General features: G+C 40.0%; 1 protein-coding gene across 1 annotated transcript; it reads right to left on the bottom strand.

Annotated features, from left to right (window-relative positions):
* LOC306761723 (phosphatidylinositol-binding clathrin assembly protein-like) lies at positions 1-22,174 on the bottom strand (the record flags this gene model as incomplete). The annotated part of the gene is made up of 19 exons (XM_079247993.1): positions 1-69; positions 3,701-3,835; positions 3,978-4,034; positions 4,403-4,426; positions 4,947-5,088; positions 5,228-5,258; positions 5,374-5,460; positions 5,703-5,800; positions 5,988-6,121; positions 6,587-6,689; positions 8,312-8,397; positions 10,301-10,342; positions 11,771-11,877; positions 12,635-12,746; positions 12,837-12,930; positions 13,077-13,179; positions 13,567-13,642; positions 15,358-15,500; positions 22,045-22,174. 19 exons carry the CDS (start codon positions 22,172-22,174, stop codon positions 1-3), a joined length of 1,773 nt encoding a protein of 590 aa, XP_079104119.1.
* Between the last annotated feature and the right edge of the window lie 672 nt (positions 22,175-22,846).

Below are 22,846 nucleotides of genomic sequence, written 5' to 3'. Positions count from 1 at the left end.
TCAGAGGTTGGCCCAGGATGGGTTGAGCTCTATGGTGGATCTGAAGTGCCGAGTGAAGAAAGCATTCAGCTGACGGAGAAAGACAAACCACTGGAACAAGGATTAATGGAGGAGAGTGGAACAGACAGTTGACCTCTTAGTTAGATGTTCATTGAAAGGTGACACCTTGGAGAGTATCTGCCTGCTTGGCGATGATTTCTAACACAAGCATCTCTGCTGGTAGAGTTGTAACCGTAGGGAGGCTGTCATTTGGGTTGCTATCGGTTACAGTTCAGCTGTGAATCTCAACAAGACCAACATGAAGTTGCACTTCTCCAATGCTTTTTGTTAGAAATCACCAGCTTGTGCACCTTCGTTCTTCAGGAGCGCTTCGGCTCAGATGCACTTCTGACTCCAAGCCTTGCTGTTTTTCAGCAGATGAGCAATCCTGAAGCCACCTTGGACGGATGTGTTCTACAGACTTGGACACGGTCACAAAAAACACTATGCTAAGTTAGTACACGCTACCAACTCACTTAGAGACTTTCAATCTCTAACCGAGTAACATGACCCTGTTTATCTCTATGCGAAGGCATGTGCACACAAACACACATACAGTACATGTACATAGAACAGACACAATCAATAGAAAACAACTTCATTCCCAATCAATTATTGCCCCTTTCAACTGTACATCCCAGCAATGATTTTAGGTTTTTGTGCAGCAGAGCATTGTCCCCTCCTCGAAGGTTTGTGCTATATATATGTGTCTATGTAATGTATGTGTGTCTATATATATATATATATATATATATATATATATATATATATATATATATATATATATATAATATGGGTTGGGTTGGACCTTGAATCTGTTGGAAATTCCACATTAACATTTAATGCCTCATTAAAGCCTGCTCGTCTCTGGCTGTCTGAATTAATCTGTACGCCGTCACTGCAGGCATTACTCAGGTCGAGATCGAAAGACATTACCCTCAGTCGCTGTCCGATGGTTCTGGCATTCAGCAGACTTCTCTCAATGACCTTTAGCTGTCCTGTCCTTGTATGCTAAGATTAGATGTATGTCCCATTCTGTAATAACAATGTTTTATAGTCCTCCAGTTTTGGATGGACATGTACTGTGGTGATTACACTACTCCTGTTTTTCTGGGATGAAGCTTACTTGACAAGAGGGTTTTTTTTTTTTGTTTTTTTTTGGATCCATCTCTTGATGTTTTAGGACAGGAAGGAAACCACACCGTTTCTGATTGGTTAGACTGAGAATCACTTTCCATATATCTACCCATCTCTATGTGCCTTTCAGTGCATTGTTCACCATTAGAGCAGTACAGGTATAAAACAACCAAAAAAGGTAAAAAGCATTTTGTACAGAATTACTGTCCTGTTAAGGACACCCAAAAAGTACAACACTACAGCAGTAAAGCCTCTAAACAGGCAACAGATGTGTGAAAAAGACAGCAATCAGATTGCACAGTATTGCACAGCTGCAGAGAAGGAAATGATCAAACAAACGAAACAAAAAACAAAACAAAAAAAAAAAAAAAAAACAGTGTACAGCACATCCCCAAAAAGCAAAGTTAGGGTGACAGGTTTGTTTACATCCAAATGCGATAACTAGGTCTGGATCAGTGCTTTCATCAGTTTGTTCCAGTGCAGTAACACATTGGCACCTGGCAAAACACAGTAATGACATCAGGTACCGAAAGACAGTTCACACTCTAGACAGCTACATCCATCTACAATCACACAAGCATGCCCACAAATCATTGTTTTACGCATTTAAGAACAAATGGACTTCATAAAGAGAAACCATAACATTGATGCAGCACGCTGAAATGTAGAAAAAGGGGCACGCACGCATTCAAATTAGTAACTTATAAAATCGGGTCATGGATGACACGCAGCCAGGAACCAATCTGAACAAGTGCTAAAGTCACCTACACAGAAACACACCCTTGGCAAAGTTCACATTGAGTAAAGTGCCAGCAAACGATCCAATCAGAGAAAGAGACGCGTGTCCTCCAAATTTGATTCAGTCGTGGAATGGAGAGGGGCATGGATAAGCCTTTATCAATAAATGATCAGTATGAAGGAGTCTGGAAATGGCAAAATTGCTTCAAAACTTCCTTTTAGCTGTCAGTCGTCATAGTGTCAGCGATAGGTCATAATTGCCATCTGAAGTGGCAAATCAAACATTAAATGAGTGAGGCGGATGCGGAGCCTCTGGTGCCCCAGCACTGTACTCATAGGTTCAAATACAGAGCACAGAGATCGGTAGCCGTGTGAAGAGAGAAGAGGAGATTAGAGGAATATGTGACATTAAACTGACATCAGCATTTCATCTTTATCCATCCTCTGGTCTTCTCTCCTCCCTTTCCCTCTCTGCCCCCTTCTTTCTTCCTCCTGCTCTGGATTTGGTTCGGGATTTGTGTACGCCGTCGACTGTTTCTCTCCATCACTTTCACTTGCCTCTTTCCTCTCAGCTTTGCTGCCATGGCTACATCATCAACCCTACATGAAGTGCATCTGCAGAAGACAGGTTTGAAGAGGGGATCAAGAGTAATTTAGTACAACAAAACATCTCATCATGTGTTCAGGCATCTAATGACACGCTGCAGTGCGAGGAAATGGCTTCATCCAAGAAGCTAAACTGTACAAAGCAATTACAACATTCTGTTTTTAATAATGTGTCTAAATGTATTTTGTTTTTTCCCCCTAAAACGTTTGATAGCCGAAGCAGCCCATAATTACTTCCTTAAAATTGCCCTCTTCACACTTTGAGGCCAAACTTAAAAATATACAATATGATACATCCTGCATCTTAATTACTCGATCCTTTAGCAGCTTGACTCAGCGCTGCAGTTGTGTTCCTGAATTATAGCATCAATTATTTCATGACACTTGCAAACATCAGCCGAAAAGTAATTCTTTCTTCTCATGCTGTAATGCCTTGTATCAGGTTAATTTAAGCAGTGAATCCTAAGATTTTATTTTGTGATGAAGTAATTCCAATAGCTCTTAGCTCAACCCTACTTTTACAGATTACAGACATAACTATGTCAAAAATAACAACAAACAACAAAACAAACAAAAAAAACCCAACAAGAGTGACACGTGTTCACATTAATTAACAATGAGTACAACGACTGTTTTTGTATATTGTCCATTTCTCCCATAGGTTTACACATTTTGGAAGTTGTAGCTTTATAGTGTATGTACGTTTTTCCATGTTATAAATTTCTTCTACTGTTTCTTTCCAGTTCTCTAAGATGGCTGGGTTAGTGTTGCTCCATTTCCGAGTAATGGTCTTTTTTGAGGCTGCCAGAGGGATCTTGAGCAGGTATTTATCCGGAGGGAAGAACTTTTACAGATTCTTAGTAGGAAGATCATTCAGTGCTCAGTAACTGTCAAATATCAAGCCTGATTGGTTTAATTCAGCTCTGCATTTAATCAATCTCTAGATGTTCCAATTTTATATGATCATTGCTCTACAATGTTTCAGTGTTACCAGACGGGTTTACTAAGTGGTGGTGATAAAGACCAAACTATTCACTAATGTTTTTGGCAGAGCCAGGCTTGATCTTTCATCGTCCTACGTAACTGAATGCCAAACCTAACCTAAACACAACCTTGGTAAACAGCAGTTTCACTGTCATGCAACAATATATGTATGTGGGGTTTTTTTTTTTTTTATCACCTGTGTTCCCGGGATGGGCCCAAAGGGATTGGTGGGTCTCAAAACAGGCTGGTTGTACATGACAGGCTGTGGGGGCATCATGGGAACGCCCCCCATCTGATGACTCATCTGAGGAGGAAGCTTGTCACAGCAGAGGTAAGCGCAGGTGGAAAGTATGATGGACAAGAAGAGATGGGTGACAAACGAGGGAGTGTGGATGGGAGAAATTTAGTATTCAGTGTATGAACAAAAGAATTATGTATGTATAAATGACACTAAAATGGGGATTGTTCCTTACCATTCCATACACAGGCACTTGGGGTGTCGTCATAGGAAAAGCCACTGGTGCTGGAGCCTGTAAAGAAAAACATGCAATCTAATTTTAACCATATTTAGTTACAAATAAAGTATTAATAGTTTCATCCCTCATAAAGATACAACCCGAACAAAGACAAAAAAGTTTTACTTTCTTAAACCTTGACTTTAGTTTACACTCAATTACCTAATCCTGTGCAACAAAAAGACGTGTAATATTTGATAAAGATGATGATGCAGTAGCAGACTGGCAGCTGCTGATGATCGCAAGTGTTAAAACTACTATTGTGAGGTATTACAAGCAAAATAATTCCACTATCCTTTGAAAATTCACAAAGCGTCAATAATGAAAACATAAGTTTCTACAGAACAGATGTTAACAACAAAGATGTTATTAATTAAACTTACATATCCAGTATAGATCATCCCATTCTATAGAGAGTCAGAGAGAAAAGAAGAAAAGTGGAAGAAAAAAGAAAGACATTCAGTTCACTAAGCATAAATTAAAGCTAAAGTAATTTTTTTTTCTCTGAATGGTCAGAAAGGATAAACCAAACCTTTGGCTATTTGTCACGATAGAATCACTTCTATTCTTTCTCTAGTCATGTCATGCCTCCGGCTTTCCGTATCATTTACAGACAAAATGAGCAGTTTCAGTTGAGGGGCTACTCGGTCCAAAATGAAGATGAAACCAGATTGAGTAGAAGAGACATGTAGATAATCAGAGTGGAATGCAAAGGGCATAGACGAGATAGAGAAATGATGGTGTCCCTGATGGGTCTAGGACTTTATCATGTATTCATTATGGTGAGGGATACACACATGGACACAGACTGATACGAATGTTCAGTGTGTATTATTAATTGAAATATAATGACTTGCTTAACAGACCTGCGAATGCAACAAAATGTTATTTCCCATAATATTACAGTTTATAGATTCACTATTTTACCATCTGAGGGACTGGCATCGGTGCAGGTGCCATGGGATGGGTGGTGTGAGTCCAGTTGGTGCTGGTGCACATGGTCTTTGACTGCCACCCACTTCCTCCAGTGGGTTTCTTTTCTACAAGCTGACTCCACTGGAGCTCTGGCCTAATGCACACATAAAAAACAAACACACACAAGATGTACAGACAATGCTAAAAAGTGTATGTAATGCAAAAGAATACATATTAATGCTTAGACGGTGACAGAATCATTCAGCCATGAATGCGTGCCACAAATCCCTCACTTTTTAGCCGGCATTCCCCCAAACTGCAGGTCTGTCAGAGAAGATACAAATCCAAAAACATCAGTGGGAAAGAAACAACACAGTCGAGAATAACAACAGGGAAAATGGAAATAATGACTGATCATTAGGAGAGAAGGACTACTCACTGCCAACCAGGTTTGCTAATGAAGAGTCCAAATCACTGGGCAGCATTTTCCCAGAATGCAATGGTGGGGATGGCTTTAGCAAGTCACCTTATGTACAAAGGTAACCATGGTAAAATAGAAAGAGAGAGGAGGGTAATGAGTCAAGAGTATGAGGCAACTGGCCATCACAGTCACAGCGTGTTCAGCTCTTAGTGTCTCCTTGTTTGTGAATGAGTGGGAATGCATTTGCATGTGTCGTTGTATCTTTGCATATGTATGTGCATTTGTGTGTGTGTGTGTGTGTGTGTGTGTGTGTGTGTGTGTGTGTGTGTGTGTGTATGGAGTCTTACCTCCCCAGGCATTGTTATTATTGGGCACAGTGTGTGTGGTCTGGATTGGGGTGAAGTTAGGCTGCAGGGTGAACAGCTCACTGGTGAGATTTGGCACACTGTAGGAATGAAAATGACAATTTATTTCTCATTTCATTTTTAAAATCTAATTTGCACCTGCAGCCTTGTTAAAGACTGGTTGTTGATATTAAATAACAAAGGTACAAAGATAAAACTAAATTAATAAAGGCTTTGTTAAGCATTTGCATGATTTATCCTATGGTTTATATCTGAAGTTGGACTCACTGGTTGTTAATGGGTACAATGGGGGAGTTGGAGAAGAGATCTGTGACCCCTCCACTGCTGTTGGCACTGCCCGCTGACTGGGTGCTGGGTGAAACATTAGGCGTCTGAATGTCAATCACCTTATGACCGTCCTCCTGCATGAAAAAGCCAAATGAATTGATCATATCTTCTTTATATCACACATTTTTGCTTTTAACAGTCTTGGAAAAATATAAATTCTTATTGTTCCTTGACAAAAGACTGGACTGTCATGGCTGTTTTATTTGAAGAAATGCTTTGCTAAAGAGTGAAGTGTTTCAGCTCATTTCTATTCTCTGTGCAGCTCTTTACATTACAGGCTTGCAGCCAGAGGCAGAGAGTGTATTTTACTGCTCCACAGAGTTAATGCAATTGTTTATTTAACTTTAACAACAGAGTAGAGCACAAAGAGATTTCTGTGTTTTCTAACAAAAAGCATATAAGAGACCAAAAGATCTGTGCAGAGTCGTATTTCAGTTTAACCAAACAATAATGCTGACCTGTAATATTACTGACATTAACCTGTCAGCAGTATGTCAATATATTGTATACATGTAAAAGATGTACTGCAAATGTCTTGCCTTGTGTTGCTGCAGTCTGTTGTCTTCTGTCTTGTCGTCCATACGGCTAAGAGAGATCCCTGTGTTGGAGAGAGACGACACTGCACTGGACAAGGTGCTGGATCTGAGGGTGAGACACAAACACAACTTGTTTCTGCACATCCTTGATGATTCAGATACATGAAGTTAAAAAAAAAAAAGGAAAAACACCCAGCAGTTTTTATAATCTGTAATCCACAGCTGGCAGGACCAGATTCCGCAGTAATCCCTTTGGCAAAGTTAAAGAAATTTCAAAATGGCGAAGCCATCAACTAGTTTCCCCAAAACCAGCGCTGCAACCACAGCTGAAAAGTTGTCAGCCACTCATAGCTGCATTTATACAGGATAATTTAGTTCATCAGGTTTGTTATTTTGAACATTTTTACAAAACTGGCATCTGCTGCTGATGGCTTTACAAAGCTAGAAAACCAACGAATGACCTTTACTGCTCATCAGCCATTATCAGAATCAGTCATTAAAAACTGCACACAGCTAATAAAAGACATTATTTCACTCGGGACTTGTCAGTCACAGCTGTTTATTTCATATGAACTGGGACTGATACAAAAAACACACAATTATTAGGCTGAGGTATGCTGTATCCGGGATATTTTAAGATCAGACTTTTTTATACTGTTTGGACACGAGAAAAAGATGAAATACTAAAAGAATGATTTGTATTTGTTTATTTGTCTAATATGATGCCAGGGTGCTGCTGCTCCTATGATAGCATCTATATTACCGCATTTTGACCACAAGAACGTTTTTTCCAGAAAGCAGGTTCTTATCCCCAAAAACAGATGTGATAGGCGAGTACTGTTGTATGAATGAAGAGAGATTTCTCAGATTGTGACAACAAAACAGTGAAATGATACTAATAATGCAATCTCTGATAGTTTTTATAGTGGTTACGCTCTAAAGCACAAATATAAACATTTAAAACCAGCAGAAGTCTATAACATAACCAGATTTTTAGAAAACATAGCTCATTCAAGTAAATACTCCAGTAACTTCTGATTTTATGGCAAGGACAGGAGAAAAAGAACAACTGCAACTAACTCATTTTGCTTAGTGTATTCTGGATATTAAACCTTACTGGAAATTGAGAAAAGCGAGACATTCATTCAATCATAATACAACTAAAGACCTCTAGAGCCAGCTTCCAAAACATCCCTGGCTTCAGAAGGTTCATATTCAAAGGGCCGTCACCTCTACTGTACTGCTAAATCAATGCCTTTTGTCCTTGACATTGACTAAATCTGCTCTTTATGAACTCTGTATCAATGGCCCTTCTTAAAACAATTCCATTATTAAATGTGTGCAAGTCCCTTATTGACAAGTCAGGTTAAAAGTTTTGCTCGACAAATCCATTTTATTACTCATATATGATCATTAAAGGTTAAAAAAGTAGGACAATAAACCTGAGGCTTCAAAACAGCAGTTCATCCACATCACTCTTAGCATTGCTTTGATTTAATGCTAATTCAGTTTGTGCTAAAATGCCATACTAAGAGGATAACGGTGGGAAACTCTGTAATTAATGAATAGTTTTCTCACTAATTACATCAGTGTCATCCCCATATTTTGTTTTTAACTCACCCACGGATATAGAAATAGCATACCGGTACATAAACAACAACATAAGCAACAGCTGTAGCAGCTTTTGATGCAACAGACACAAACTACTTCTTTGCCAGTGGATCATACCTGCTGGCAGTGGACATGTCCTTGAGTTTTCTCCCCTCTAGAGAAGCTAAATGCTGCTCCAGAGCCTCCAGGAGAGAGCTGGGAGCCTGATTGGGGTAAGGGGAGGGTACATGGAGTTAAAGAGAAACCGTTAGCAGCACATCCAAGCAGACAAAGTTGGGAGCATAATTCGCTTTCACAACCTCTCCTCACTTCTCATTTCATGTTGCATACACACAAACAGCAGCCGCAAAATTAAGACATCACCTTCAGGTTAGCTATCTAGTCTACTGCAGCTCTTTTGTTCTGATTTTGCTTTTGGTTTCATCAGGTTTGGTTGACCAGCATGCACACATTAGCCTTGGATCATGCAAGAGAGCCCGCAGCAGGACTGACAGATCAGGACGGAGCAGAGCATCGTCGCTGCAGGGCTCCAGAGTAGAAACTCAACAAACATGTCATCTAACGAGCCCATGCAGAGGCCATCAGTCTACAGACACTCTCAGAAGCTTACACACACTTACACACACATACACATTAAAAAAAAATCACTATCCAAAAGAGTTAACTTGTGGATTCCAAATTAGATGAGAAGTCAAACTACTGTGTTACTAATTTGATTTTGCGCGGACATTTCTCAGCAATCAAATGATTCAAAGCAAAGATCACCAACTCCAGACTTCTCGAGCTAGTGTCCTGCAGGTTGCAGCAGGAAGACATTAAAACCCTGCAGGATTCTGGTCCAAGAGATCCGGAGCTGGTGATATCTGATCTCAGGTGAGGTTATCCTACTGGAAGCCAAGTAAGTTAACTCTGTTAAATGTAAACATCTGGTGAAAAACCAGGCATACACATTGAGCAGCTGGCCATTATTGGGAAACAAAAAGAATGGATGGGTTTGTTTGGACCACATGTGATACCTTGATTTTCAGCCAGAGCTTTACATTTAAGCATCAGAAAAGACAATGCAAACACAACAGGCAAAGAAAAGATTTCTCATATACTTATTTTAAGGGGGAAAGAGAGTAAAATGCGAATTCTCGATATCCTTCTTCAGAGAAATCTAGAATATGCTAAAAGTGTAAAAGTAAAACAGACACATATCTACAACTGAGTAAAGGCATGGGTCACTGTATTGTTGAATAAGGGCATATAAGGTCTTCAAAAGCACTACAAACACAACATCGTTTTTTTTTTTTTTTTCAAAGTACACCCTTTTCTGTCTGTTGCCTTTTAGTCATGTTGTCAACATCCAATTATGCATCCACTGAAAAGGATCATCTGTTTTATAGGCCATAAGCTCATATGCAGTACTTATGATGACATTATGTGCACCTATCCAAGTCATATTTGCAGAAACCTATTTTAAAAAAACCATTCGCTGCTCTCCCCACAGCTAATGCAAAGGGACGTAAACCTTTAAAAAATGACCTGAACACTGCTTATATGGGAAAAAAAAAACCTGCTTCATGAGATTGTGCTGACTTGTTTTCTTTTTTTTTGATAAGCCACTGAGTAAACAGACAGGCCTTCATATTTACATTGGAGAAAATGCCAGGTCCCAGTCATGGACATCTAAAATTAATCTGGGGAAAAAAAAAAAAAAAAAAGCTAAAGACTTTATCTTTTTTTAAACCCAGCTGTTTTAATTTCTACTTTCTTACCTTCGAATCAGGACTTTCAGTAAAATTTGTTCTGCAATGATTCAGATGAAAAAATGTGGAATTCCTCAAATAAAGCTGAGTAATTGAGGGAAGAAAAGACTGTTTGCAAGGTCTTTATTTATTCTCTCCTCTCTATTCTAGACTCTGTTCAAACAGAAAATGAGACAAAGCAAAGAGAGAGTGAAGAAGAGAGGAGGAAGACGGGGCTGCTGCAGTGTGGGTAGGTCTGTAGGGTGAGTAGGGAACGGGAGCGCTTAGAATGAAGCATTATGGGACTGACTTGGCGGATTTATAAACTGGTTGACTGACTGGTTGATTGACTGATTGAGATGAGATGTAGACTGACCTGTGTGAGATCGGGGCTGTCGCCCTGATCTATCCCAACTCGCTGTGTCACAAAAAAGGAAGGAGGGGTAGGGGAGGGAGGAGGAAGGCAAAATGAAAATAAACCAAATGTAGTAATAAAAAAAGGAATAAATAAATAAATTTAAAAAAAGGACCACGGAGTTAAAACAGGGGAGGAGAGGCATGTGACGGAGGAGGAGGAGGAGGAAGAGGAGGAGGAGGGAGAAAGAAGAATCAAACCCAAGCATTCATTACTTCATGCAGTGGCTGGAAAGGAAAACAAATAAAAGACAACAGAGGGGGAGGGGAGGAGGGCACATGCACACACACACACACAAACAGCAATATAAACAGAGTATATGCACGCACACTAATAAACACACACACACACATACACACACTGAAATCTTGAGACTGGTTGGAAAATGAATGCTGAGCACATCGACTGATTGAACAGGCAGGGCAGAGAGGGCGGACAACAGGTCACGTGACTGCGAGGAAGAAAACATCCAAAAGGAAGACACTCAACTAATGTTGACTTTGAACAGAAGGAGAAGGGAGGAACACAGATGACACACAAAACAGACAAACAAATTTTGTTAGACAGGTAAAATGAAAATGGGTCCTTAAAGTCAACGTTAGTCTTTCTTCTTGCCATTTTTTTTTTTCTTTGGATCAAGCGGCTGAACCCCAAACCTTCTTCCAAATGGGAAAGAAACCAAGCAGTGAGAAAGCCTTTGAAGATGACGCATGGGAAAGTGCTACGCAGTCTACAGAGGATCAAACTATTTATATTCGCTGTTAAGCCTTGCAAGAACTCCAACTGTTCACTGGATAACAGCCATTATACACATAAGAATATAGTTCTTAAGAAGAGGGAGGAAATTAAAGAGGAAGGAAGAAGGGACAGAGATAGTATAGAAAAAAAAGAGCTTGCTTGGGCATGCATTGCAGGCATGTGAACAGGCAGCACATGAGGGGTCCCTCAACTGGAAGCTGTACGTGAGTGGTTCTCTGAAAGGCTAAGGCCTGTCCAATAATGACTGCTTGTAGTAACCCCCTTCTCTCCCCAAGTCAGAGCAAGAGAGAGGAGGCGGGGTGGGTGGGGGGGGACAGAAACACGAGAATATCTAGATGCATAAAGATTCGGAAGATTAAGGAGAAGAAGCCCCTGGACACTGACCTGCGGTCAGTCTTGGTTGAGAACACCGACCATAAATCAGAAGCTGAGGGTGACAGAAGTCTGGAGCAAATCTCAACAGGCCGAACTTTTTTTTTTTTTTTAGTTAAGTTTAGGTTGAACTCTTTCGAGTCACGTAAGAAAATGAGAGGGGTTATGTGTAATATTTCTGTGAAATCAGCCGAAAGGAGGCCGCTGAGATTCACTCCAGATGGATGCTGCCATCCTTTCCACAGGGATTCAATTCTGTGTTTCCTCCTTGGAAGACGAAGCAGGACAAACAGATGTTACCTCTGCCACTTTGAGAAACTCAGACAGTTTGGTCATCCTGTTCAGGAAGGTCTTGTAGATCTCCAAGGCTTCTTTGCACTGGTTCTTCTTCATGTCAAAGTATTTCTCTGTGTAGCAGAAGAATCAGCAAAGGGAACATTATCATATATGAATAGATTTTGTTCAGCTATTATCTAAAAACACCTACATTAGTTACTTGTATTTATCCATGCAGACCTGCAGAGTTGTTTAGATTAGACTTTAAACTTAAGGTAAACTTAAAATTGCACATGAAAAACAACATTTTATCAGTCAAGGAGCTGTTTTTTTATTCATCAGTCTGGTACTGATTTGGCATGTTATCTTCGTCATATTATTCATACAAGGTTAAGTAATAAATTATTATAGCCAGATAAAATAATAATTCAGCAGAACCATTAAAGAGTCTTATGATCTGTTCAGGGACCCTCATGCCTCGCTGCCTTAATATTTAATAGATGTCTTCACTGCAAAAACTCAGCCTTAAAAAACAAGAAAAAAAATATACAAAAATTAGGTAAATGTTTTCTTAAAGTGAGAAATTATCTGCCAACAGAACAAGAAAATTTGGCTTGTCAAGACTTCTCAAAATAAGTAAAAATACTCTTAAAACAAGAGGAATTCTCTGACATTAAAACTAAGAATTATCTTACCTTTAAAAAAATAAACATATGTGTACTCAATTTAAGATTTTTAATCTTACTTAGATTTCGGTTTTTCCAGTGTTTAACTGGACTTAAAGAGATAATCAGAGATATATAGATTTTTCCATGAAAAGTGATTGAGTGGAGTTAAGTATAGTCCCATTCTGATCTTGACAGCAGCGATGTTGTGTTTGTGATTTACCCAACATGTTGATGACACCTTCATTGTAGGCAGCAAACAATCGTATGGAGTCTTTAAACAGCAACATGAAAGCTGTGTTGATCACCCCATTGGTCAGCTCGTTGGAGTTTGGCTGTGGGACAGAAGGCGGGAACAAGAGGTTGCATGGAGATGCCACACTGGCTGCTCTGCTCACTTACATGAGACGTTCAGCTTGTTTTACCTGGAAATCCAGCAGTGCATCCAGCTGATTCTGAATGACGGGCAGAGTCTTGATCAGCTTCTCTGTATTCATTGTGCGCATCACACCGTCAGCCCTGAAACATACAAGGACACATGCACACATGCTGCACACTCACAGAAGCTATCAGGCGTGTATACTGTTGAAAAGGGAGAAAGACATGTATATATCTGCATAACATGCATGTCATCAGTTCATGTGTGTAATGCACATGAGTGTTACCCTCTCTTCATCTTGGTGAAGTCCATTGCTGCTAGCCTATAAGACATGGCTTTCTCATTCAGGTAGCGGCTGTAGCGTCTGATGAAGGTTGACATGTTATACCCTGGAGGGCAGAGAGGGGGCGCTGCAGTTAAAAGACGGTCACTTTGGCGTATTTCCAAACTGTGATAACGTGTCATTACACTTTTATTTATGGTGTCCACCTCTATGTCCCTGATGCGTCAAACCAGCTCTTTGCATTTTCCGTTTTAAATACGTGACTGCACACTGAGCCCTGTTTCAATTTACAGCATCATTCAACAGCTTGTGTAGCAAACAAAGAGAACCTTTTTTTTTCCAATAGCTTTTCCAGTCTTGGAATTCTTTGAAATAGGCTCTGAATAGCGGCTTATTGATGGTGTTACAGAGCCGGGAAAAGTCCGACAGAAAGTCATTTTGTTAGACGTACAGCACTGCTGAGTCCACAAACAGCCAAATAGCATTAAATCACCTTGTAATGCAGCCTTATCTAGAAAGTTGTTGAGGTTGAAGAGCGTGTTTCTGGAGGCAAGGTACTGCATCAATCTCTGATGGGAAAACAGAGGACAAAGTTAGTGATTTATCTCCTCCTGCTGTCTGTCAGTGTCAAGTCATTTCCACAGGGAGACATGGGCAATGTGTTTGTCAGGCATAATAAAAATGTCCTTTATTGACAAAAGTTAGAGCTATGGAAGGATTTCACAGAGGATGAGTTTGCTGGCTTAAAGCAATACTTTATCTTTGATTCTTTATCTGTGCGTGTGCAGACACAGTCAGTGGGGTGCTGCTATTTTACATTTCAAGAAACTCTACATGGGTATGGTTGAGCAACTAAAAACCTTATCAACCAACAAATAAGCCAAATGAGCAGCTTGAAGGGATGGCAGCGGATTGGGCCTTTGTTTAGTAAACCTGGAATAAATTCCAGTATGAGAGCACCATGGGCTTAAAATCTTTTTTTCTTTAAGAAAAAAGACTGTATCTATTACTTTTCTTCATTTTTCTTCATTAGTAATTATATGCCAATATTAATAGATATTTTTCTTTTGCATAGAAAAGTGTCAGTTGCCATGGTGATAAAGGTCAGAAACCAAACTGCAGTGTATAAAGATCTGACTCAGCTTTTGTTTGATCTTACAAAGTATTAATACAAATTCTAGAAATAACATTTAAAACAGTTTTTGTATAAGCTTTTCATAGAAAGCCCCTTTTTTAAAAAAAAATTCAAAAAAATAAAAGATTACATCAGGCTAAAAAAAACATGGATGCCTCCTTTTTAGTCTATGCATCGTACCAAACTGGTTTCTGGTCAAGTAAAACCAGTAGAAGAAAAAGAGCAAGGCTCAAGATTCGTCCAGTTTAACCACCCTGACAAATTTTCAAAACATCATGTCACTGCTGGAGTCGCTAAAAGCTTTGCTGTTGGCGTGCTTTAAGAGGGTCATCATCCCCACAGTAATCTCTGCCGCAGCCTTTCTTTGCAGTCTGGAGCCGCTCATCATTGAACATGTTTGATGTTTGGCTTGTTGATCTTGTTGGGTGTGCAGCGGAGCGAGGTGATTTGTCATGCCGGCCATTGAAATGTCAGTGAAATCCTTCATCAGCCTTTGTTGGACATGTGTGAGATGCGGCTTCAAAGAATCTGACTATGAAAGAGTTGGAAAGGAAATGCTACAACCTGGTGAGCAGTATGTCAGACTTCTCTTTTTTTTTTATTTTCGGAGCAGATCAAATAGTTTGGTCAGCTGTCTTGCAAACATCCACATTAGTGTCTCACTGTTATTTATGCTTGTGTACAAAAGGCATTAAATTAGACAGGAAAAGTCTTGAATGTTTTCTTCTTTGACTAATTAAACTCATTCATTCATTCATGCAAAAACTTATTTTATGAGAAGGCAATGCGCTTAAGATAAATAAATATTTCAAGAGTTATCACAGCAGTGTTGATGAAAGCAGCCATAAAATGCTTTATTTTACATTTTATCTGGATTAAAAGCAGATTAATTTCTCCACTTTTCAGATACAAAAATCATCCAGAAGATTACACAGTCATATTGTCAACATATTTGTTATTTTAACCTTTCTGTCACCCAAAAAAATGAGAAATGTTGTTTATGTGGCAGTAAAAAATTCTTTGTGGATCTAATAAAAACAACCGTCTTATTTATGTCACGATGACAAACTACTTTCCAGTCATTATGACCATTTGAAGCATAGCCCGTCTTTGTCGGGGGGCATCTGCAAATTGATGTGTTTTGCTCACCTCATTGCCGTACATCATGAGGTGGTGTGTGGTGATGAGCGCTTTGAAAACCACAATCCAGCTGTTGCTAGCTGTGCGCTCCAGCAGTGTGTCCGCCAGGTGGGGGATGTTAACGTTCAGCTCATTGGTGCAGTGGATCAGGTCTGCAGAACACAGAGAAAACCAGCATGAAACAATGCAGAGAAAAACTGTCAGAGGAAGGCATAAATACAACAGAGAGGCAAGAGGCCAAGGCGTAAAGGTAGCTACTTTAAGCAGTGCTTATAACCCCCATCTGTATACTTAGTTTAAGTTATTGTGAGTAAAAGCAGGAGCCGCATGTCAAAATTGTAGTTTATGTCCTTGTAGGGTTTAAAAGTTGAGTTATTCTGAATCAATAAAATGAGCAAACAGCCACAATGACTGAAGTCATATCGACTGCTGCATTCATTTGAACTGACTTAACTGCACATAAATCAATGAACAAATTATTCTTTTAATAATACATTGTATTAGTTAGATGAAACAGAACCAGAGATACTGTATTACACCTTGAAATGTTTATATATCATCTTAAAAGATGGACTCAAAAGAAGATCAATTCTGTTCCAGTGCAATCAGCTTAGCAGACACATATTTAAACTAATGATAAGTAATGGAGCTTTATTGTGGAGCATCCTTGTCAGCTAACTTGAGGAAACCTCAAGCCTTCACCAATCTGGAGTATAAAATCAGCTCTCAAAGCAAATGTAGAATACTGCTTGTATAAAAAAGGAAAAAAAAAAAAAGCTCTGAAATGCTCAGTGCCAAATTCAATGGTTGGGCAAACACCAGGCTGAGTGTTTAAATGTGTGTTCTGGCAACTTAACACAGGAAAAGCGTCTTTTTAAAGTCCAGAAAATGCTTGTCTTATATTTACTGCAAAACAAGTTACATACAAATAATGAGTGATTTAAAATTCTGCATTAAACTGAGGCAGGCTGTAGGAACATTGCCCTAAATTCTTTATGGATTCTGGCTCCAGCTCAGAATGAGAGGGATGTGTTGCATCTGTTAAGTCTCAGATTTACTGAGTCCTTCTAAAATGGCACAAGTGTGTTTCCTCTCATTTCCCTCATTTACTTTTATAGAGTATTTTAAAGCTGCAAAATCTGCTAAATGTTAATGTGATTCCAAAAATGTTTCATTACGGTAATGAAAATGTTGCTAAAATCCTCACGGACAGAGTTTTCCAAACTCATCTCTGTGCATTTTTACTGTAAAATCATTTATATTAATTATCCACAGGGTGCCTTCACTGTATAAATGTTATCTGCTCACTGACGTTTATCAGCTAATTTGAGATCTTTTCCTGGATAAACTACTCATAAAGTTAAAAAAATGTCAGAACTGATATGAGTAGGACTGTAACCCAGACACACTTGGCAAAAGTGATAAGCTAACAGAATGAATGAATTTCATTCATGGCAAGGAGAAATGAAAATATAAGCGAACTCACACATATCTACCTTTCAAAGACTTTAAATAAAAGTTTGAAATGTACAAGGTTCGCGAGATGTGCATATCAGCAACTAGTACAATCATAATGATGCAAGAAACCAAATGAAAAACAAGTGAAACCAGTTGAGTCAGTAAGAGAAGAGACTGTATGCTGTCTTACTAAGAAAAAAATAGTTTAAGATGTAAATCCTTACTCTGTTCCTAAAAATGATAGTTTATCTAAGCTTATATGAGTGCTGAACTATGTCCTCTGCACCCACTAACCTGCTGGATACCAAAGAATCCCAGTTGGTACAGGCTTACCTCCTTGTTTCATGCTGAAGGCACTAACAGCTCACTTCAGCTCAGTCTTTTTCTTCTTTTTCATCCTTATCTTGTGTATAAACCTCAGCAGGAATAACACAATTGGTACATATACAAATATTGATCCTAGTTTCAGCTTTACCTGCTGTCTCATATCTGGAACTGGGAAATGAAACATAATTGGAAAAAAACAAGCTTTGAAGAGGTACAAAATAACGACAAATTTTGATTCAAAATCCCCCAAATATATTGAATATTGAACCAACTCTGGAGCAGAACTGTTTTCTCAATATGTCTCTCTCCATCATTATACCTGCATTTGGATGAAGTATCTTGAAAAACAGCCAGACATGGGTTTAATATCCATGTCTTTTGGTAGCATGTGTCATATGTCCTTTAAAATCTGAGACCAGGATTTCCAATTAATAGATTTTATGGACTGATTATGGTGACACCTGTACTTTGCATTCACTTATATCCCTTAGTTGTCACCATGGCAAATAGTTGTTTTAACCATTTAACATCCACACTAACCAAAAGAACGGAGAAAATGGTTCTCTGTGTTTTTCCCTTTGTTTTGTACAAGAATAAACAGAATAAATGGTTTTTTTTTCGCAAATCGTTGAGATGATAAAAAGAAGTTAATGATAACGTAACAACAGTGAAATAGTTGACATTTAAAACAGTAGTGTTTGGGTTTTATATACCCAAACCAGTTGGTAGAGATGGCTCAGGCAGGTTTATTTCCACAATATTCTAAAGAAATCCATCAAAGTCACTGCAAATTTACCTCTATCAAATGGTGGACCAGGAGTTCAAAGGGTTAAACCAGGGGTATGAAAACCCTGGTCCTTGAAGGCTTGACTCCTGCAGGTTTTCCATACATCCCTGCCCCAGCACACCTGATTCAAATCCAATGCATCCAACAGCTTATCAAGATCTGCGCAGTGATTCGTTCATTTGAATGTGGTGTGTTGGAACAGGGAGACGTAGAAATCTGTCTGGACGAGGGCCAAGGTTCCCCGCACCCATTTTAAACAAAGAAGCTTGTGGATAGCTGCTGAAAAAAGACCCCACTCATTTCCTCTCCAGCTGCTGATGAGGACCAACAACAGTGCAAGAAGAAGGGTGAATCCACAGGTATCCAACTGAATCATCAGTGCCAAAAAGAGTTCAACCAAAGAAGCTGACAGGTAATGGTCTTATAAGTGGCGGTAATATAAAATGTTTGCTGAATAACTCCAAACTACTCTATCTAAATGATAGAAAGTCTCCGGTCAAACATGTACATACCAGGTCAAGCCTCTGGGCAATAATACGCTAGCTAGGATTTAACCATCGACGTGTGACGGCGGAGATAACCAGAGGAATATGATGGAGTATCGATTATATGGCAGCCAACTGGAACTGCTGATAACCTGTGCTCCACATTGGAAATAATATAAATCAATAACTTGATTAGAAATTAGATTTATGACATCAGTGTCAGGCAGTGTGGTGTCATCCGATTGAATTCAAGACAACTTTAATGCTCGTTAGAAAAAAAATAGAAGCCCACCGTCTAAAAGTATGTGTGACTGGAAGGATTTATATTCATCAAGAGACTTTTGTAAAAAGATATAAAAACTTTATTCACTCTGATTTAAGACCTTGGCTTTCAGAGAAAAACGAAAAATATTGAGGGCATGAAATCTTTCTACAAGATAAGGTCATTAATATCACACATATGTGGGAGTAAGTAGCTTCTATTGAAATACTTTACTGTGCTGTCAGCCTGCCTGCGAGGCAAAGCTTTGTTATCAGCAGCATTTTCATCCGTCTGTCGTCACTGCTAGTTTTCTTTCTGTTGTCTTTTACTTAACAGGGCAGAGAGGCAGAATGTGTGGCACAAAAAAAAAAAAAAAAAAAAGCAAGTGATGACCCTCGACGCATTTTCTTGCTTTTGAAAAAATATTGAAAACATGTCATGGTCGCTGCCATGACACACAGCCAAAGATGTCACGCACTGAGTAATGCTGCTGACTGTGTGTTGAGGACAAAAGGTCATTCTTGGCCTGATTACTCTTTTAATGTTCCATTTCTCCATCTGCCTTGCTGTTCATCTGCTATTTGTAATAAATAATCAACGATTGCCATCAGTGTCGCCAATAATGTGGGTTCGATCCCTCTGAATGGCTTCAGTGAGCGGCTTTGCATTTGATTTATTAGGCATTCGTCTTTGTGTTGTGCCTGCCTAATAAAACAGCAGACCTGTAAGATTAGGCTAACAGAGTCACAATTGTTGCCCAGGTGAGTGTTTAGTTTCTTTTTCTTTTTCCACTTATATCCCACTGATATCCAAGACCTCTTGTTCTAAACCCTGCATTTTGTTTCAGCATTATCTCGTCTGAAATGCTGATCAAAAGCTGAATTGCTGCAGATGACAGCCATAAGCTCTGAATTTAATCATGTGAATCCCATCTGTACAGTTGTCCACATGCAGTTTACCTGCTCCTCCAAATATTGCAGAAATGTGATTGGTCCATTCTGCTTAGACTAGAAACAGAAAGACTGAAACATCTTTTCTCTTCTCTGATTCTGCATATTTGTGTCTTTTTATAGAGATTAACCAGCAGGTCAGGCTGAGCGAAGATTTTCATTTCTCCTGAAACAAGAGAACCTGTGAGTTACTGTTTCTCCTCAGCTCTATTTTTCCTCTCCATATTCATTTAGTTTTCATTTTCTGGTGTCATTCCTGCTGAGGGGGGTTTATGACTTTCCATTATCCAGTGACAGTGTTTGAGACCCCGTTTCCTCAGCAAGGTACAGAAGAAAGGACTTAAATGCAGTGACGGGTGCACAGAGAAAACTCATGAAATCTTGGACCTGAGATGGCTAACATGGCTGACTAATCCAAAGCTCCACTTCAACTCATTATTCATTCACTTCCCCACCAAGGTCTTCTCAACCAGTTGCAAGACTAGACCAACTGACCTCCTGATCGCGACATCACCAACACCTTTGCTTCACCTTAACGATGCGCCTTCTGAGGGCTCCGGGTAGAGAAGAGAGACCCTCCGACTGGAAGTCAAATAAAAAGCTAAAGCCGGAGCAGCTGCATCTATGTTTTAAGCAGAAAAACCATTTAGTGGCATAAAGCAGCTCATTTCAAGAAGCAGGTGAGCCATTTCTTTACAAAGCCATACATTCCACCAAAACTCAAAATGACTACCAGTTCACAATGAAAGACATCCCTGTGTAACCACTTTGACCAGAATAACCTCAGCCAGGGAGAAACTTTTTTATCCTTGAGAGTGGTTGTATAAAATCCATTAGAGTGCTTGAAATTTGTCACGTAAAAGCTTCGGTCCTATTTTCAGAACATCTGCTTTCAGCTTTAAGTGACATTTACGTGTTTGTTAGACAGCCTGCTTGTGCTGTCGGTGGGCAATCAACCCCCCCCCCATGCAACATCTCCATGGCTAGTGAATAAATACTTGATAATGGTGCAAATCTCCTGATGCACTATCAAATTATTTTGTAGCACTTAAAGTAATCATTTATCTAAAGTTAACGATTGACTTTAATTTCTTTAATTGATAAATGTACCATAGAAATCGTCCTACCTCTATTTGTGGCGCCCAGGTAGTAAAACAGCTTTCCAAAGACGCATCTTATGAACTTTAGTTCTTGTTACCATCAGGATAAGTTTAACATGAAAAAAACACAAAGTAAAGTACTTCCTGTCCCACAAATGTACTGAAAAAGAAATACCCCTCGGGTATTTCAGACTACTCAGTTTAGTTGCTTTGTTTTTGTTTTTATATTGCAAAGCAATGCAGCCCTATTTAGATGCCTTAAGTTGGTGGCATATCTAGTAAAGGAGCTCACAACTCCCGGTGTCCCCCTCTGCTCTGGACATGACTGAGTAATCTAGTGCCAAACTTGCCGGATGACTGGCTGAGTGTGCAGCTGGATGACTGACTCCCAGGCTGTTTGGCTACTTGCCTTGTGGTGTCTCTCAGACTGATTTATCCACATTTCCTCCAGATTAGTCCATCTCGCTCTTTTTGCCCGTCTGTCTGTCTGTCTGTTTGGACGGCCTGTCTCTGAGTCTGTCTGGCAGCACCACTGATTAGTCGGGCTTTTTTTTTTTTTTTTTTTAAATCGATTGTGTGTAGTGATTACAGGAAAGCAGAGAAGCCAACTAACCTAACAACAACCTAATGATTGCTGGTGAAAAGGCGCACGTGCGCAGCGGGTACAGACTGTACACAGACTGATCAGAATGTGGAGATAAAGAAGCAGCAGTGCTTTGATGCTTCACTGTAACAGCAGAGGTACAGTACATCTACAAACACACACACACACACACACACACACACAGTAAAAGCTGTCCTCCTGCACCCCAGGACTGACAGCAGGACGCTGGTTAATGAAAACGCATCAGAGGACGGTGAACTTGGATGTGAGCTCGTGGAAACGAGGTGATGCTGCACAGTAACGCACATTCTGTACTCAGGAGTCTCCTGAGGTTGTAGTGCTGATAGTGGCGTTAATAATGGATAGGCCTACAATATAAAGCGGTTGGTTGCAATATGATTAGCTCATATCACAGTGGCCCATTTCCCCTGAATGACATGCCCAGATAGCGCACGCCTGTCGCCCTGTGTTAAAATTCACTTGCTCCCATTGATGCTCGCACACATTGCTGAGTGTGTAGCTCCGCTTTGCTGCGTAAATCCCATCCTAAATGTGAGGGAATGTGATGGTGACTAATTGAAATAGGCTGCAAACGTAAACCGGGCCGGATGAGAAAGAGGAAAATGAGCATGGCAGATGTTTCTACAAGCTGTCCCTTTTGTGAGGAGGGATCGCATGCAGGCTATTTATGACACTGAGCAGTGATGGCATGCTTAACCTTACAGTCAAGGTGTTTCTTCTTGGGTCCGCTGACTTCATGCGTCGTGGCCTTGCAGACGGCTTTGCTGATGGCAGACCCGGTCATGCTGTGCTGCGCGGCGGCGATCCGGTCCGTCAAAGACTGTCCCGACATGTTACGGAAGAGGTGGTGGTGGTGGTGGTGGACGGGAAGGCAGGTGGTGTGATGTCCGGGTGGGGGGAACCGGGGAGGACGATCAAAATGTCTAAAACGTCAGGAAAGAGGGTAGTGCCCTCTGCGAGAGTCAGCCGGAGGAGGAGGAGGAGGATGGGGAGGACAGCAGCAGCGTACACCGACGTGGATCCGGTGGGAGAATTCATGCGGCGGCCAAAAAAAAAAAGAGAGAAAATACAGAGGACCGTCACATCCAGAGAAACATTTAAGATTCAGTCGAAGGCAACAGGATGGGCCCGGTGGGAGAAATATATATATATATATATATATATGTATATATATATATATATTTATTTTTTTTATTTTTTTTAAAAAAGAGGAGCTTAAAATCAGTGTAGCGGCCTAAAAGCTGGTTAGAAGATGAATGTACAGTGCGCTATGATGTATCCCTGAAATAGATGCTGCCAAGGGTGAGGAGCCGGTGGCGGGGTGCGTCCGCATATACGAGGGCTGAATCCGAAATAAACGATGTCAGCAGCCTAAACACGCTTCATCTGCGCGGAGATTCCTACAAGCGAAGACTCGTTGGATGAAAATAATAAATGGAAAACAATGTGAAACAGCATTGTCCTTGTCCACCTTCTCTTCACCCGGTTTCTCCTCTGAATCTAT

Source organism: Telmatherina bonti, assembly GCF_933228915.1.
Source record: "Telmatherina bonti genome assembly, chromosome: 10".
NCBI classification, from domain to species: domain Eukaryota; kingdom Metazoa; phylum Chordata; class Actinopteri; order Atheriniformes; family Telmatherinidae; genus Telmatherina; species Telmatherina bonti.
This window is presented reverse-complemented; position numbering and strand designations above follow the sequence as displayed.